The following is an 18,732-nucleotide window of genomic DNA, read 5'->3' on the forward strand; positions in this document are numbered from 1 at the left end:
GCAGCGATCTGGATCCCGCTGTGATATCGCTGGTCGGAGCTAGAAGTCCAGAACTTTATTTGGTCATCAGATCGGCGTGTATCGTCATGTTTGACAGCAAAAGCAACGATGTCAGCAATGTTAAACATGGAGCTAACGACCTGTGAGAACGATAAGTGAGTCACCGTTACGTCACAGGAACGCTCCTGCATCGTTGTGGAGCTGCTGTGTTTGACATCTCTACAGCGACCTAAACAGCGACGCTGCAGCGATCAGCTCGTTGTCTATATCGCTGCAGCGTCGCTGAGTGTGACGGTACCTTAGTTAAGAAACTGCAGTTATCAGGAACAGTAGAGGTCAAGATAAGGTCTGGAAGACTAAGCAACATTTCAGTGAAAGCTGCTGGTAGAATTGCTGAAGAGGCAAATCGGGACCCCCGCTTAACTATAAAAGACGTTCAAAAAGATGTAGCAGACTCTGGAGTTGTGGTACTTTGTACATATTTGTGCAGATAAACCTGTAGAAATATGGTCTTCATGGAGGAGTCATCTGAAAAAAACCTTTCTTGCGTCCGCACCGTAAAGTTTAGCCTCAGAAGTATGCAAAAGAACTTATAAACAAGCCTGATGCATTTTGGAAAAAAGTCCTGTGAACCAGTGAGATTAAAATAGAACTGTTTGGCCACAATGATTAAAGATATGTGTGGAGAAAAAAAGTGCACAGAATTTCAGAAAAAGAACATCTCGCCAACCATTAATTGGGGGTGGATCAGTCATTCTTTTTTGGTTGTGTTGCAGCCAATGGCATTGTGAACATTTCATGGGTAGAGGGAAGAATGGATTCAATGAAATTTCAACAAATTCTTGATGCAACATAACATCTGTTAAAAAAATTTTTAAAAAAAAGCTGAAGTTGGAAAGATGATGGCTTCTACAAATGGGTAATGAATACTAAACACACATCAAAATTCTCAATAGACTAACTGAAAAGGCGCAATCTGAAGGTTTTTACAATGGCCCTCACAGTCCCCTGATTTGAACATCATTGAAAATCTGTGTCTATTATTATTTATTTATACCGCACCATTGATTACATGGTGCTGTACATGTTTAGGGGTTACATTCAAAATAGAGATATCACTTACAGTAGACTACTAACAATGATAGACTGGTACAGAGGTAAGAGGCCCCAGCCCTTACGGGCTTACATTCTACAGGATGATGTGGAAGAAGACAGTAGGTCGGGGATTGCAGCAGCTTCGGTGGTGTTGAGATGGCAGCATTGTCATTGCAGGTTGTAAGCTTTCTTGAAGAGATGGGTTTCCAGATTCCAGACCTGTGTCTCAAAATAGCAGTGCATGCAAGACGACCCAGGAGTCTAACAGAATTGGGGAAATTATCCAAGGTATAATGGATGAAAATCCCTCAAACAAGAATTAAGACTCTTGATTGTAAACACTTTTTGTAGCCAAACTGTAACACTTTTCAAAAGTGGGTGCTACTGGGTCCTAATATGCAGGGTTCTCAGACTTTTGCATCGGTAATTTTTAAAATATAAAAGATGAAAATATATTTTAGATTTTTTTTTTTGCCTGAAATACAAAGGAAATGCATCATCTTTAACTTTAGCCGTTTTAGAGATAATTTAATCTTCAACGTGCTTAACTGTTCACAATAACAGTAATTTTGACCAGAGGTGTCCAAACTTTTATATGCCACTGTATAAATATATATACTGTATATATCATTTCACCATTACATAACTGCATCTAAATACTTTGCAATCCTTAAAAAAAAAAAATAAATGCTGGTACCTCTTATCCTAATTTCTGCATTGTACCATTGCCCTGTTGTTCCTCCTAGAGATGTAGAAATTGACTGTCCAATCAGTGCTGATAATTCGCCTTGAAAAAAAATTATATTAAATGCGTAGAGTAAATACAGAAACATCATACAGAAGAAAAAAGAAAAGCTGGAAATATACCGTATATACTCGAGTATAAGCCGAGATTTTCAGCCCACTTTTTTGGGCTGAAAGTCCCCCTCTCGGCTTATACTCAAGTCATACCCAGGGGTCAGCAGGGGAGGGGGAGCGGGGGCTGTCTAATAATACTCACCTGCTCCTGGCGTGGTCCCTGCTTCCCGGCGCTGCAGTTTCTTCCTGTAGTGAGCGGTCACATGGTACCGCTCATTACAGTAATGAATATGCGGCTCCACCTCCCATAGGGGTGGTGCCGCATATTCATTACTGTAATGAGCGGTAACTGTGACCCCTCACTACAGGAAGAAAATGCAGCGCCGGGAAGCAGGGACATGAAGGGACCGCGCCGGGAGCAGGTGAGTATGACGGGGGGCAGTGCGCTATAGTCACCTGCTCCTCGTTCCACCGTCGGCGCCGCTGTGTCTTCCGCACGGACGCTCAGGTCAGAGGGCGCTGTGACGCGATTAGTGCGGGCCGCCCTCTTCCTGGATGTCGGTGCAGAGGATGGGAAGACACAGCGGCGGTCAGCGGTGGAACGGGGAGCAGGTGACTATAGCAAGTGCCGGGGGCCGCAGAGGTGAGTATGTAATTTTTTTTAATTTTTTTTTTATCGCAGCAACAGCATATGGGGCAAATATCTGTATGGGGCATCTTATGTGGCCATGTGCAGCATGGTATAGGGGCAAATACCTGTATGGAGCATTTTATGTGGCCATGTGCAGCATGATATAGGGGCAAATATCTGTATGGAGCATCTTATGGGGCCATGTGCGGCATGATATGGGGCAAATATCTGTATGGGGCATCTTATTTGGCCATGTGAAGCATGATATGGGGGCAAATATCTGTATGGGGCATCTCATGTGGCCATGTGCAGCATGATATGGGGGCAAATATCTGTATGGGACATCTTATGTGGCCATGTGCAGCATGATATGGGGCAACTATCTGTATGGGACATCTTATGTGGCCATGTGCAGCATGATATGGGGGCAAATATCTGTATGGGGCATCTTATGTGACCATGTGCAGCATGATATGGGGGCAAATATCTGTATGGCTCATCTTATGTGGCCATGTGCAGCATGATATGGGGCAACTATCTGTATGGGACATCTTATGTGGCCATGTGCAGCATGATATGGGGGCAAATATCTGTATGGGGCATCTTATGTGACAATGTGCAGCATGATATGGGGGCAAATATCTGTATGGGGCATCTTATGTGGCCATGTGCAGCATGATATGGGGGCAAATATCTGTATGGGGCATCTTATGTGGCCATGTGCAGCATGATATGAGGCAACTATCTGTATGGGACATCTTATGTGACCATGTGCAGCATGATATGGGGGCAAATATCTGCATGGGGCATCTTATGTGACCATGTGCAGCATGATATTGGGTCAAATATCTGTATGGGGCATCTTATGTGGCCATGTGCAGCATGATATGGGGCAACTATCTGTATGGGACATCTTATGTGGCCATGTGCAGCATGATATGGGGCAACTATCTGTATGGGACATCTTATGTGGCCATGTGCAGCATGATATGGGGGCAAATATCTGTATGGAGCATCTTATGTGGCCATGTGCAGCATGATATGGGGGCAAATATCTGCATGGGGCATCTTATGTGGCCATGTGCAGCATGATATGGGGGCAAATATCTGTATGGAGCATCTTATGTGGCCATGTGCAGCATGATATGGGGCAACTATCTGTATGGGACATCTTATGTGGCCATGTGCAGCATGATATGGGGGCAAATATCTGTATGGGGCATCTTATGTGACCATGTGCAGCATGATATGGGGGCAAATATCTGTATGGGGCATCTTAATATGGCCATGTGCAGCATGATATGGGGGCAAATATCTGTATGGGGCATCAGTATGGGGCCATGTGCAGCATTATATGGGGCCATGTGCAGCATGATATGGGGGCAAATATCTGTATGGGGCCATAATCCTCATTTGTGGAGCATTATATGGGGCAAATGTCTGTATGGAGAATCTTATGGGGTCATAATCAACTTTTGTGCAGCATTATATGGGGCATCTTTTAATGTGGAGCATGTTATGGGGCCATCATAAACTGTATGGAGCATTATATGGGGCTCCTGATTCAATATGATATTCAAAAACACTTAACCTATTTTTATTTTTGAAATTTACCAGTAGCTGCTGCATTTTTCACCCTAGGCTTATACTCGAGTCATTACGTTTTCCCAGTTTTTTGTGGCAAAATTAGGGGGGTCGGCTTATACTCAGGTCGGCTTATACTCGAGTATATACGGTAAAAATAAGTGTTTATGAAAATGGACATGTCAGGAGAAATACAAGTTCCATTTAAAGGGAATTCTAGGAATTATTTATCATGGGATTTATACATGGTCTCATTTATAAAAACGGTCTGGTTCCTAGACAGCTTTTCTTCTAATCAGTGCTCAGCTATTTTTATTTTTTATTTTTGTTATATATCTGATCTGGCAAACAAAGCGTAACTGTGAATGGCTGATATGAGCACCAAAAGTTATTCTCGATCTCTTTATTGGGGGATACTGGAAACCATGGGTGCTGCTGCCACTAGGAGGCTGACACTATGCACAAAAAAGCTCCTCCTCGGCAGTGTACATCCCACCAGCTGGCACTTGGTTAATCCGTTTTAGCTTAGCGTCAGTAGCATGATATCTATCTCCGTTTTCGGCATTTTCCTGTAACATCTTCCTTTTTTTATTTTTTAGATTTTTCTCCTCCTTTACCTCTGTAGGGATACAGTGTGAACAGTCACACTGTACTCCCACGTAGAGAGTGAGTACGGCGTGTATGGCCACCCCGTATCATCATACGTCTATCCGGCAGGACCCCATTCCCTAACACATTAGTGTTTAGGTAACTCCTAACTTTGGTCCTGGCCCCCGTCTCCTACCCACTCGCCCACCAGAGCCTGTCCGTTTCAGGAGGCATGGACGTCTATCAATGGTCTTCTGTTGAGAGGTACATCTCGTTTTCTCTCCCTCTTCGGTTCCTGTCCAGAAGTGTTGAGGAGAAGGTTCAGGTAAGGATGAAGAAGGCAAGAACGAAGATAGAGGAAGATCTAGCTTTCCCTTATTGTATTTAATTTCTGTTAGGTTTTAGGGCATGTATAGACCTTTCTGTCTATACTGGGCTTATCTCCTAGGTTGGCTGCTTTTGGTAGGTTTGCTAGTGCAGCAAACTCTGATGCAGCTGTCCCCCAGGTTTCCTATGTGGGCAGGCACTGAGGACGAGCAGCGCAGCAGGGATCGGGGGTGCAGGGTTACGGTACCCTTAACTTTGGGGCCTCCGTTCCGCCCTCCCCTGCTTCATCGGGGATTGTTTTCCACTTTAGTCCCCGACTTCAGCACGGCCTATCCTTCCCAGCATCATCAGGCGGGCCTTTTTGCTGTCTGTTGTAGACACACACCCCTCATCTTAATAGCTCCACCCCTCAACTCCAGCGGTTAGCTCTGCCCCCTCCTCAGAGCTCAGCATGCTTTCACTCTGTGGACCCTCCTCTCCCGCCCTGCGGTCACCATTAGCTGGCATCAGAACCCGGAAGGTGGCTTTTCTATGCAGGAAGTTCTGCATTTACTCCTGCAATTGTCCTGGAGCTCCCCTACAGCTTGGAACCAGGCAGGACCTGCATCTTTCTGTGAGTAGCTCTGCAGACTGACACTCTCCTCAGCATATATCTTTCTGTCCCCTAACCTTCTGGCATTAGTTAGTGGGTCTGCTTCTTATCATGCCTAATCCTAAAGGAGAGAGCTCCTGCCTCCTCTTCTTCCCTTGCTCTTGTCAGGCACTTTGTCTGCTCTTCATGTAAATGCAAACACCCTTCAGGTCAGTCTTCTCCCGTCTCAGGACTGCAGCAGCCCCCCCCCCCCCCCCCCCCCCGCCTGCTGCCCAGGAGTCCCCTACTGCCCCCAGTGAAGCCTCCTCTCTGTCACAGTCTGTGATGGACCTCACCAAGGTGTTGCAGACCCTGTTGTCTGTTCTCGACAGATTGCCCCTTCCTACTTCCGCTGTTAGTAGCGGACCGCAGGACTCTTTGGCTGTACCTACCAACAAGGGCTGTAAGAGATCTAGGCAGGAGCTTCGTTCTAGGTCTTCCTCACGCTCCTGCTCTCCCCCTTTGACTCTCCCAGCGGATAGCTTCCTCCCCTGAGTCAGGCGCGGACATGCGGTTAGACGGTCGAGACCAGCTCCCAAGTTCTTTGTACCACACAGAGAATTTGAGGAGGTACTTTCCAGGGAATGGAACCCGACCAGATGCTTCCAAAGAGGGAAGCGCCTCGGCATTCTATATCCCTTCGCCCCTGAGCTCACTGTGAACTGGACCGCTTCTCCAACTGTGGACTCTCCACTGGCTCACCAGGATAGGAAAAGGGCTTCCTTTAAACCTACCCTCTCCTGGCGTCCCCATAAGGCACAGGGTAGATCCACCAGGTCTAGACTTGGCAGATCTTTCTCTGCATGACTCATCTCTAGTTTCCAGGGAATCTCCCAGGCTGGGCGTCCGCCTCTCGTTTTTCAGAGATTTCTGGCTCGCCTCGGTGGAGGACGCATGGGTCAGGATACAAAATAGATTTGGTTTTGCGGCCCCAAGATCGATGCTTCAAATCCCATCCTCCCACAGATCCTTTTCTGGTTCTGGGATTCTTTGCGTCCATTGCCTCCCTTCTCAGTTCAGGTGTCATTGTTCCCGTACCTGGCCAGGAATGTTTCACAGGGTTTTATTCAAGCCTATTTGTTGTACCGAAGAACGGCATGGTCCGACCCATTCTGCGTCTAATGTTACTGAACCAAAGGGTAAGTCTGAACGAAGGGACTCCATCCTGAAATGTTGCAGTAATTGCTTCCATGGAGCCGCAGGAGTTCTTGTGCTCCACAGACATCCAGGACGCCCATGTCCATGTCCCTATCTTCCCGGGGCATCAGAGATATATGCATTTTGCAGTACGGCAGGACCATTTTCAATTCATCACCCTGCTGTTTGGGCTTGCAACCACTCCCAGGGTTTTCCCCAAAATCATGGCAGCAGTAATTGCGATTTTAAGGATCAGAGGTCTAGTGCTTATCCCGTACCTCGACAACATTCTCATCAAGGCTCCGTCCTTTTACCAGGCCCAAGAAAGTCTGTCCATCGTTCTTGACACCCTGTCCCAATTCAGATGGCTAATCAACAGGGCAAAGTCTTGCCTTGTCCTGACTCAGCTCCTCATTCTTCTAGGCATGCTGTTAGACACCCGCCAGACAAGGGTTTTCCTTACCAGAGAGTGGATGGCAATCCTCCAGGTTCTGAGAGTGTCCAGGTTTTAAGATCGGGTGATTTCAGACCATGATTCAGGCTAGCAAGCCGTCGTCGTCCCAGGTCTATTATCCGACTTGGAGGGCCTATTTCAGCTGGTGTGAGTCTAATCCTATCCCGCCTATGTCCTTTGCTCTCCCTTCCATTCTGGTGTTTCTCCAGGTGGGACTTGACGCTGGTCTTGCTCTTTGTTCGCTGAAGAGCCAGGTGTGAGCGCTTTTTTTTCTTTTTCAGAAAAGTTGTATCCTCCTGTACTCAGGTCAGAACTTTTCTCCAAGGGGTAGCGCACGCTGTGCCCCCATACCGGACACCCGTGGACGCCTGGGACCTCTAGTCCTGGAGGCCCTTAGGAGTTCTCCCTTTGAACCACTCCGTGAGGTCTCTGTCCTTTCTGTCTTAGAATGTGGTGTTTTTTGTGGCCATCATCTTCATTAGGTGCGTCTTGGAATTGGTGGCTCTTTCCTGTCACCCCCCTTTCCTGGTTCTCCACCAGAACAAGGAGATTTTGCGGCCTCTACCTTTTTTCCTTCCCAAGGTGGTGTCCACCTTTCACCTAAATGAGCATATTGTCCACCCTTCATTTTGCCCGGCTCCGACTCATCCTCTGGAGCGTTAACTGAACAGGTTAGACCTGGTCAGGGCGGTGCCAGTCTATCTGGCTAGGACCACCCTCTTTAGGAAGACTGACTCTTTGTCATTCCAGAGAGTGCGCATAGAGGCCTGTCGGCCTCCAAGGCTACGTTTGCCTGCTGGATCTGAATGGCAATTTTGGAGGCGTACAGAGTTAAGAGCAGAGCGCCTCCCCCTGAGATTAAGGCACACTCTACCCGGACAGTGGGCGCCTCCTGGGGGTACAGCTTACGGCATCCGCTCTGCAAAGTGGCAACCTGGTCTTCCGTCCACATGTTCGCCAAATTTTACAGGGTCCAAACCTACGCTTCTGCGGATGCCAGCCTAGGTAGAATGATCTTGTAGGCGGCAGTGGTGAGTTCTCCGACCTGAATGGAGTTATTTGCTGTTCCCTCCCCAAGGACTGCTTTGGGACTTCCCATAGATTCCTGTGTCCCCCCAATGAAGCGATAGAGAAAACAGGATTTTTAGTTACTCACTGTAAAATCTGTTTCTCGGAGCCTTCATTGGGGGACACAGCACCCGTGCATGTTTAACAGCTCTGGTTACCGTGCTATGTTGTTACAGTTTGAGTTGTGTTCATTTCTTTTACTTGCTTCTCCTACTGCTTCCTCACTAGCTGATTAAGTCTATGTTCACATTAGCGTTCGGCGCCGCAGCGTCGCCGCATGCGTCATGCGCCCCTATATTTAACATGGGGGCGCATGGACATGCGTTGTGCTGCGTTTTGCGACGCAAGCGTTGGGCGCAGAGAACGCAGCAAGTTGCATTTTTTTTGCGTCCAACTTTCGGCGAAAAAGGATGCATGCATCGCAAAACGCAGCGTTTTGTTGTGCGTTGCGTCGCCGACGCTGCGGCGCACAACGCAAATGTGAACGTAGCCTAACCTAGTGCCAGTCGGTGGGGGTATACTGCAGAGGAGGAGCTAACTTTGTTTGTGCATAGTGTCAGCCTCCCAGTGGCAGCAGCATACACCCTTGGATTCCTGTGTCCCCAATGAAGGCTCAGAGAAACAGATTTTACAGAGAGTAACCAAAAATCCTGTTTTCTTTAGGACTGTTTTCATAAATCTGCCAGAGTATTTTTATATTGTTTTTTACAGCATCAACGCTAAATGTTTCTTTTTTTACTTTCTTATGTTCAGGTTGAGTATCGTGCAGGGTCAGGGGGTCAGCCTCTCCCCCAGCTGTACTTGAATGACCTTGACAGCGCACTCATCCCAGTCATCCACAACCGGACCTCAGACACCAGCATTTTACCTCTGGTAATGGAACTGATCTTCTTCTTTATAGAGAGCCTTAGTTAGTTATCGTACTCTCATCATCTTACTCCTCCGTCATTGATGGCATGGGCTCTCACCTGTTCTCTTACCAACTTGTTCATGACCTCTCGGTATATTTTGGACATTAAATGCTTTTATACTAAGAATTAATTGCTATAAAACCATTGTAGAAGCGACTTTGCTGTGATGCCCCCCATTCCTATTTGTGCCACAGGATGGGCCTATATACACATTGGTGCAAACAAAAATGTAGGAATCTTACCTAAATTTTAATGTATAGCTGATTTTTTTCCCAAACTACAATGGTCTGTGTAATATTCAAGACTGGAACGAACTCCTGCATGCCTTGCACAATTGCATTGAAGCTTTTTCATAGGAGGGAATAATGGACACGAAGGACACAATAGCGATTGGATTTACAGACGACATATAATTGTGGCACCAGCCAAAGCAAACCAAACCTACCGACCTAAAGTAGCAGGTCACCGATGGAAGAGGGTTTACTAAAAGCCTCTGCCTGAGCTGATCATACTGCCTTTATTTGATTACTCAGTGATCTGTGAAAAATGTTTAATCTAGGCGTTACTAGTAAATGGAAATTTTGAAGCGACCGAGGAGCGGAGGTGGTGACTACTTCTCTGTATGCCCTTGCAGTGAGAGTTCAGTTTTTCACTCTTGTCCTGCTGATCCCTAATAATGTCCCAAAACTTGGTTAACAGTATATAAAGTGGGCACAACTATAAAAGTAGGTGGAGAGCCGCTATTGTGTTAGGAATATTCATATATGCAAAATGGAATAAAAAAGCTGCACCCAAAATTACAGAGCGCATCCATCTATCAAAAAAGATATAACCATGCTTTATTCCAGAACAAATCAAGTGATATTGGTTTCCCACCGCAGGCTCCGTACTTGGCTGCCCTTAATGCTTATGAATGTGCGTAGAAGAAAAGGCGGCTTTTTCCTGCACTCCGATCTATATCTGATATTGTACAGGGCTCAGCTGCCATGCCTGACACAGACCAGTGACCAGAGTGTGAGGAAAGCCGAGCCTTTCTATTGAGGTTCTACAACTCTGTGTTACTCCCATCTTATAAAGTGACTGTATAAATATTGCATCGTGCCACAGCTGTATTTCTCTTCTCATCCTGATAAAGAAGGGGCATATGGTTACTTCAGTGCTATACCCCTTCCACTGTTTTGTTTTTTCCCCTACTCGGCGGCATGTCTCACTTGGGTCCTCAGCACAGCTCTACCCCTATGCGATATGTGATTACTTTTATATAAAGGAAATATCGCTTTAAATAATTCTGAGAAATCCACATGTACCTCGAGTTGAGCAAAATAATTCACAGGCCCTTGGTACAGCTAATACGTCGGTACTTCTTAGCAGAGCACTGCAAGCTTACAACTGTCAGCCTCCTCTGCGCCTCTTTTTTGATTAGTAGGCCATGCCACATTATGTTGATGTTGTGCAATGCAAATCATGACATCGCAAGGGGCTAGTAATCGGAAAAGGTGAAGATTATGCCAGCAGGTAGTTTGCAGTTCTCTGGTCTCATTGCCATGGAGTTACCAGTGTGTCGACTGGACCAGGAACTTGCAAAGCTGTATATATACATATTCATGGAAACTTTTACAGACTGAATCTGCCACAGAGAGCAGCTTCACTTTCTTTATAGAGACCCCCCCCGCCCCCCCCGACGGCAAGAGCACTACTAGATCAAACCACGACTGTTCTCTCACGGCATCCTCCATTTATCATCATCTTCTTCCTCATCCTTACACCTAATAGTCAATTCAGTTAGAAATGTTTGTATTTAGAGTTTTTAAGATCTGGAATAATTCCTTCCTGCTAGTTAAAGCAAGTTAAAACATAGAAACCAAGCAGGAGCTAAAAAATGATAAAATCTGGAGTCAGCATTACCCGGCAAGCACAATTACAAACTTGGAATCTGCCGCCATCATATAAGGACGATATATCTGATGGGAATCTGCCGCCATCACATAAGGATGATATATCTGATGGGAATCTGCCGCCATCACATAAGGATGATATATCTGATGGGAATCTGCCGCCATCACATAAGGATGATATATCTGATGGGAATCTGCCGCCATCACATAAGGATGATATATCTGATAGGAATCTTCCGCCATCACATAAGGATGATATATCTGATGGGAATCCCTTTACTGTAGTGCCTATAATTGCTAAGCTAACAAATAACACTTGCTGCGGATGGCACCGTCCTCAGTATGGACGCACTAAACACTACATTGTAATATTGCTTTTTGTATCATTGTAAAAGTGAAGGGACGGCTCCAGAGAAACCGCTCAGAATAGCACTTTCCAATTCTCTCCTAGTGGACACGTGAGGTTAGCCATTACAGCATCCCCAGTGCAATGTATCCCTATGTACATTTTCTTTCCTGATTAATATGAAGCTTGTATAATTACTCCTGCCCCTATAATTACACTGCTGGATCAGTTTTTCACTTCGAACATGCCAGGCTGGTTTTTCAGGCCAGGGCTGTAAATTTACTGCATAAAGATCTCCCATGTGTTGTCATTTCCAAGGCTGTAAAAGTGTTCTGTATCTTGTGCTTTCCGTGTAGTTTAGATACACATAGATGCATCCCGCCTCCATGGAGCTCCTGAGGTTCCTCGTCATGCCTTTATATCCTATAAGCTATATTTAGATACGACTGATCAGTATGAGACAAATAATTTAATTTACTTTGTATATTTCTAATGACACAAGCAATAATTTACAGAAGGCTCACATATATTTTTGTATTGCATTTATTAACATTGCATAGTGTACCCAGTGCATTTAACCCATGTGTAATGATAATTTAAAAAAAAAAATCTTCATATGCAAAACCTTTTGACGTTTCTGAAATGGCTAATCCAGATGCTGTACTCCTTGCCAACAATGGCTTATACTTGTGTTAGTTAGTCAGCATGTGCAAACCAATCTCTTCATGTAATTTATTACGGTAAAGGGAATTTCTCCCTAGGTTGTCGCCACATAATCACAGAGACCAGCAAAATGTAGAGACACGGAGCCTGATTCCAGTGATGAGTAAAATAAAAGCTGCAAAGACGGTAAGGGCAAAAGGCTATTGTCCAGTAAACGAGGGAAAAAGTGAAAATTGATTTTCTCACCTGACAGGGTTGTGACAGTCACAACAACCCTCTGTGATCGCTTGTTTGAAAAGGCTGCTGACGATCCACTAAAAATGATTGGGTGCAAAACTTGGAAGTAAAATGGATTAAATCCATGCTGCCGGAGGTCCAATGACGTTGAGAGGCCAAATAAAGCATGGATGCAGTTTTTATTTGTCAGCGAATTTCAAGATACTCATTACCCCTTCATCAGGACAATTCATCATTGTATGAAACTCATCGACAAATAAAAACAGCATCCATTCTGTATTTGGCCTTTCATTGTCATTGGTCCTCCGGCAGCACGGATTTAAATCCAATTTACCTCCAAGTTTTGCACCTGATTCCAGTGATGTATCATAGAGCTGCTTGCTGTAGTTTTGACAAACACCTGCTAAGTCATTTTATCATTACAGGAGTAGTAAACCTGTTCCCAGGTAGGCAAGCAGCATATTAACAACCCTGCCACCACCACTGATTGTCAGATTTCTGCCTATGCACAGTATATAAAGAAAGCTGCCAATCGGTGTTGTGGGAGGGATTATACAGAGTTCAACATTTAGAGAACTGCTAAATCTGCAGTAAATAATGGTTTCAAAGTGCCAGCAAGCGGTCCAGTAAGTGATTGCTGAAATCAGGGTCTCTGCCCCTACATGCTTTCAGAAGAGGCATCAAAGCATGGTGACAGATTCCCTTTAAAATGAGAAATGTTTAAATGATTTAATATTTGAGGTTGACCCAATCACCTTTCTTCTTGCTTCTCCTACACAATGCAGTTTATAACCTGGGAAGTGTGCTATGTACTATAACATTTGGCCTGCTAATGGTGGAGTTATCTGCCCTGCTGAAACGTCATTTAACCAATTGGCTACCTATTGTCTGTATACTGACTGACATCATTTTTTTCCCCCCAGTTTGCAGATCAAACTCTGCTATTCATGTGAATGAGTCTGTCAAAAAGAAAAAAAAAACAGCATGCACTTGGACTCAATCTTTGTCATCTAAGTGCTGTCCATTTTTTGCTGTTTTAAATGTAGTTTTTTTGGCACAACAGAAACATTGATGCCAGACTGATGGTAAAAAAGAATATACAGACCAAAAAAGATAAAAGCAGATCCGGCATACTGCTGAAAGACCATTATGGGTTTTTTTTCGTTACGTAAAAAAAACAAAGCCCAGAAGTCTGAATAAGGCCGGGATCACACATACGTGAGATACGGCCGTGTCTCGCAGGTGAAAACCCAGCTCTGGCGCCGTCACTCCGGAGCGGAGCGTGCCGCCGCACAGCAATACATGGAGCTGCACACTCCGCTCTGGAGTGCCGGCGCCAGAGCAGGGATTTCACCTGCGAGACACGGCCGTATCTCGGGTATGTGTGATCCCGGCCTAAGGCGTTACCTAGTTTTCACCAGACAACCCCTTAATCCCCATCCAAGGAAAAGGTGATAACTTGTAGATTTGTGGAGTCCGACCCCAGAGCACATTTATCCCTGTTAGGATGGAGCAGCAGTGCATATTTTTGACTGCCGCTCAGTTTATTTCCTATGGATCTACCAGTAGCTGCACTGAGTAGAGAATGAATAGAGCTGCGTTCGGGCTGCATTTTTGAACTGGGATAAAAATTCCCGTTTTTCTGATCGTTGCGAGTCCCAGTGGTTGGACCACCACCAGTCAGCAAGTTATCACCAATCCTTCCATCAGATAGATGGTAACTTGATTCATTCATGGTTGTTTAAAACTGATAATACATGTGGTATTGGTTCAGTTAGAGAATCATGTTCCAAAGATCAGCCTATGGGGACCAAACTCTTAAGTCCTATCATTTTACTTTGCTGCCGTTTTCCCCCTTTAAAAATGACTGATCTCCGTTTTCGTGACCATGTAATGTATTTGTTCACCAGGTGCCTTGCATTTCAATGATATGATCAATCCCTAGAAAATTACAAAATATTTCTCATGTAAATTAGGCCTGATCATTCAATAATATGTCTGCATTGTCCTAAAATTTCCTCTCCATTTTTCCACAGTCAGTGTTGGCAGTGCTTTGGACGCAGCGCATGTCCGCTCCGTCCAAAGCGCTGCCGGCTTTTGTATGCGCGGTGGTTCCACATGTGTTCATTGAACCGTGCGGATTCACTGCATCCTATACATTGGACTGCGATATTTATTTATTTTGCGGGGACTGAGCGTCTCCGCAAGATAAATTGACATGCTGCGGTCTAGAAAGACGCGCCTCATGTGCGTATATGCAGGGAAACCGGAGTCATCCATGCACGCATAGTGCTGATGGGATTTCAGAAAATCCCCTCCACTATGCTGTAACATCTGGCCGCTGCGGTACGCAGTGTCTAATCCGCAGTGTATACGGACTGTGGAAACATACCCTAACTCTATGGAATTCTTCCAATCACCGATGACAAACACAGATCCTAAGAATTTGAGTGATTACACTTCATTTATGTACACCCCATTAAATCCCAATCATTATGAAAATTCGGTTTTACCCCGTAGATACCACCAATGATTCCACTAGGATTCAGCAAAGTGGGTATTTATTATGCAGATACCTGGCCGCTGAAGGCAAGACCTGTCACTAACCTGTTCTGGAGGCTATCAGATAGAAAAACTCTAGGGGTTTTCACAGTGCTGTACCCCTGATAGGTAAACAGAGAATGGCTATTTCAAATCAAAAATCTAAATATATACATTTTTTTTTCCATTTTTATGCTGCAATTATTTTTGTGTATTTTGTGTTCTGTAAGTGTCTACACCCACACATTGCATTTATCATACAGTTTATATTAGTGCTCTCTTAGGCTGCTTTCTCAGTCTGTCATTTCCAGATTGTCCACAGACCTCCTGACATGAACTCCAAGGATATGTACACACATTGCGGATTCGCAGCAGTTTTTCATGCATTGTACAGTACCATGTAAACCTATGGAAAACCAAATCCTCAGTGTCCATGGTGTGGAAAATACCGTGTGGAAATGCTGCGGTTTATATTCCGATGCATGTCAATTCTTTGTGCGGATTCCGCAGCGGTTTACACCTGCTCATCAATAGGAATCTGCAGGTGAAATCCGAACAAAAAAGCTGGTAATCCGCAGGTAAAATGCAGTGCGTTTTACCTGCGGATTTTTCAAAAACAGAGGAAAAATCCGCAATATGGGCACATAGCCTTAAAAAAAATTAATTGGCGTATGAGGCTATAGAGTCAGGAGATCTGTGGCCCAAAATCACAGGTCATGTGCATAGATCGTCTGTGTCCCATACTATGTTACATACTCCTATAGTGCCAAAGAGATCCCATTGGTTCAGTCTTTAGAAACATTTTTTAATGGTTGGACTTGCTTCACTCTTCACTTTGTGACAAAACTCTTGTGTTACAACAACTTAAAGCGTTATCTGGCATCGTCCAGAGCCGCTCCCTTATGGGAAGTGACATTACAACACGCATACCGGCCGAGACGCGCCTGATCAGCAGGTGGTGTGCTCCTGTCCTGTCCTAGGGAACAGGATAATACCTGCCAGTTGTGCACAACTCTTGGCAGCAGTTTCCAAAGTGGTAGTGATCTGCTTTGGATGTCAAAGGCTAACCCAATTAAGAGGAACCTATCAGCTGAATGGGCAGCATGCTTACAGCCAGGTACGTTTTTATCTGAAATGCTTTGGTGCTGGGATTATAGGCAGAGATGAGACTAGTCTGGCGCAGTCCCGACCTGCTTCTCCCCGCACTGCTGTGGTTGATGAACAGGTCTCTCCCATGTGAATACATTGACAGGTATCTCCCAATCAACTAGAGCGGTGCCGGGAGAAGTCGGCCAAGGGCTGTGCCAGACTAGTCTAGTCTGTCTTTTTTTTCCTGATGGATCTTTTTCTGGGAAAGACATATCTGGGTACAGTTGTGCTGATACAGGCTGCCTGCGGTTTGGGCAGCATGACTCGACACGTCTGTTTCCTTTAAACACAGCTTCCCTATGAACAGCAGTATTGTTTTCCATGGGTGGTGACTGGTATTGCAGCTTAGTCCTGTTCACGTAAATACCAGACGCAGCTCATGGACATTTTGCTTTTCTTGGGCAAGACTTTCCAGCAAGTATTCTAACTCTACACGTCAACTGATAAGATTCTTCTTCACCTCTGAAACGAAAACCTCTTGGTTTTTGATCTCTATCTTCTGAACAGGAAAAACTTTTATACTTGCATATTCTGTAGATGATTTATTAATGATTTTATATGAAAAGAAATCTTAAAATATCAGCATTTAATGGTCGCTCATTTTCTATCACCTTCATTCTAGATGAGCTGTAGTTTTGGTTAGTTGAAAACTGTAGTCATTTTCACAAGGTACAATTATCCAAAGCTTTTATAGACAAGCCATGCTGGACTGGATAGTTTCCTACCACTATATTTTATGGTGTCGTAGTAAAATAATCTAGTCACATGCAGATCCATTCATAGTAGTAGCATGATATTGGTTAAAGCTAGAAAAGCATGTATTCATATATGAAGTGAAGATCAATGTATTAAACTGATGCTCTCGAAAAATAGCAAATTTCAGCTATGCAATCCTATAGATTCCCTAAACTGCTGGCAGTCCATAGCTTTTCAGTGCATTCAGATCTCTTGTAAACGTCACAGGCTTTAGCATTTGTTTTGTATTGAATCTCTGTACACTTTTCTACCTGTCTCTCAAAAGATTAAATGTAAAATGGGGGCTGCATTGTCCCCCGTGCAGGGTCGTGTGTGTGCACCACTGCGGAATATGATGGTATAAGTCTAGACTGACATTCAAAATTCTGTTTGTAGTTTTTAGAAACACTTGACAAGTTTGTCATTAGACACATCCCTGAGGTGAACTTCTTTAAGGCCAGTCTCACACGTCCAGATAATTCCGGTACCGGAAAAATCGGTACCGGAGTTATCAGTGTCCGTGTGCTCACGTGGCACATCAGTGTGGCACACGTGCGGCAGCCGTGTGCCGACTGGGTACCACATGGACCGTGCAGGAGACAGCGCTACAGTAAGCGCTGTCCCCTGCTTTGGGTGCTGAAGCCGCCATTCATTTCTTCTCTCCAGCAGCGTTCGCTGGAGAGAAGGGATGGAAAATCATTGTTTTTTTCTTTTTTTGCGGTTGAAATAAAGTTCCCGGTAAACAACCCCCTCCCACCCCCTGTGCGCCCGCCCGCTGGAAATAAAATACTCACCCAGCTCCCTCGATGCTTCCTCTCAGCGCCGCAGCTTGTCCTGTATAAGCGGTCACGTGGTGCCGCTCATTACAGTGATGAATATGCGGCTCCACCCCTATGGGAGGTGGAGCCGCATATTCATCACTGTAATGAGCGGCACCACGTGAAAGCTCATACAGGACAAGCTGCGGCGCTGAGAGGAAGCATCGAGGGAGCTGGGTGAGTATTTTATTTCCAGCGGGCGGGTGGGAGGGGGGAGGTTGCCGGGAAGTTTATTTTAACCACACAAAAAAAAAAAAAAAAAGATTTTTCATTCCTTCTCTCCAGCGAACGCTGCTGGAGAGAAGAAATGAATCGCGGCTTCAGCACCACAAGCTGGGGGGACAGCGTTTACTGTAGCGCTGTCTCCTGCACCGCACACGGACAGCATCCGTATGCGGTACGTGTTTTACACGGACCCATTGACTTTAATGGGTCCGTGTGATCCGTGCACTCCCACGAACACTGACATGTCTCCGTGTTTTTCAAACGGACACACGGTCCGTGAAAACACGCTGACATGTGCAGAGACACATTGATTTTAATGTGTCTACGTGAGTCAGTGTCTCCGGTAGGTGAGAAAACTGTCACCACACGTACCGGAGCCACTGACGTGTGAAACAGGCCTTACACAGTACACAGCAGGGGACCATTTATAAGATTGCAAGGAAGAGGGAGGGTGAAGGAAAAGTCAGCTCACCAAAATGCCTTGCACCATGTCTGCAAACATCATGCGCACAGAGCCGTCCTAGTCTAAGACGTGGTCAATGAAGTAGGAAGGAAAGGAGGGGTTCTCCAGCGATGAGGAAAGTAGAATCCACCAGTAAGATAAAAAGTAACTTTTAATTTATTGAAAACTTGTTTGCAACCAGTAGAGGACTCCGTTCAGATGGTACACATAGGAAACCAACGCGTTTCAGCGATATGCCTCAATCATGGTATGGTGACTAAGGTATATCGCTGAAACGCGTTGGTTTCCTATGTGTACCATCTGAACGGAGTCCTCTACTGGTTGCAAACAAGTTTTCATTAAATTAAAAGTTACTTTTTATCTTACTGGTGGATTCTACTTTCCTCATCGCTGGAGAACCCCTCCTTTCCTTCCTGCTTCATTTATAAGATTATCG

At 45.1% G+C, this 18,732-nt stretch overlaps 1 protein-coding gene across 4 annotated transcripts in view; it reads left to right on the forward strand.

The window, feature by feature from the left end:
* Positions 1–12,490, forward strand: part of ZFYVE16 (zinc finger FYVE-type containing 16) — a 79,523-nt gene extending 67,033 nt beyond the window's left edge. For 3 of the 4 annotated variants that reach the window (XM_077288171.1, XM_077288161.1, XM_077288185.1), the window contains one exon: positions 9,067–12,490. In XM_077288171.1, coding sequence (XP_077144286.1) covers positions 9,067–9,228 — 162 coding nt within the window. In that variant the 3' untranslated portion in view covers positions 9,229–12,490. Of the gene's footprint in view, positions 1–1,272; positions 1,941–9,066 lie in introns of those variants that run through there. The other variant, XM_077288178.1, reaches the window with a different exon arrangement.
* The last annotated feature ends 6,242 nt before the right edge of the window (positions 12,491–18,732 follow it).

This window comes from Ranitomeya variabilis, chromosome 1 (genome assembly GCF_051348905.1).
Source record: "Ranitomeya variabilis isolate aRanVar5 chromosome 1, aRanVar5.hap1, whole genome shotgun sequence".
In the NCBI taxonomy this organism is placed as follows: Eukaryota; Metazoa; Chordata; class Amphibia; order Anura; family Dendrobatidae; genus Ranitomeya; species Ranitomeya variabilis.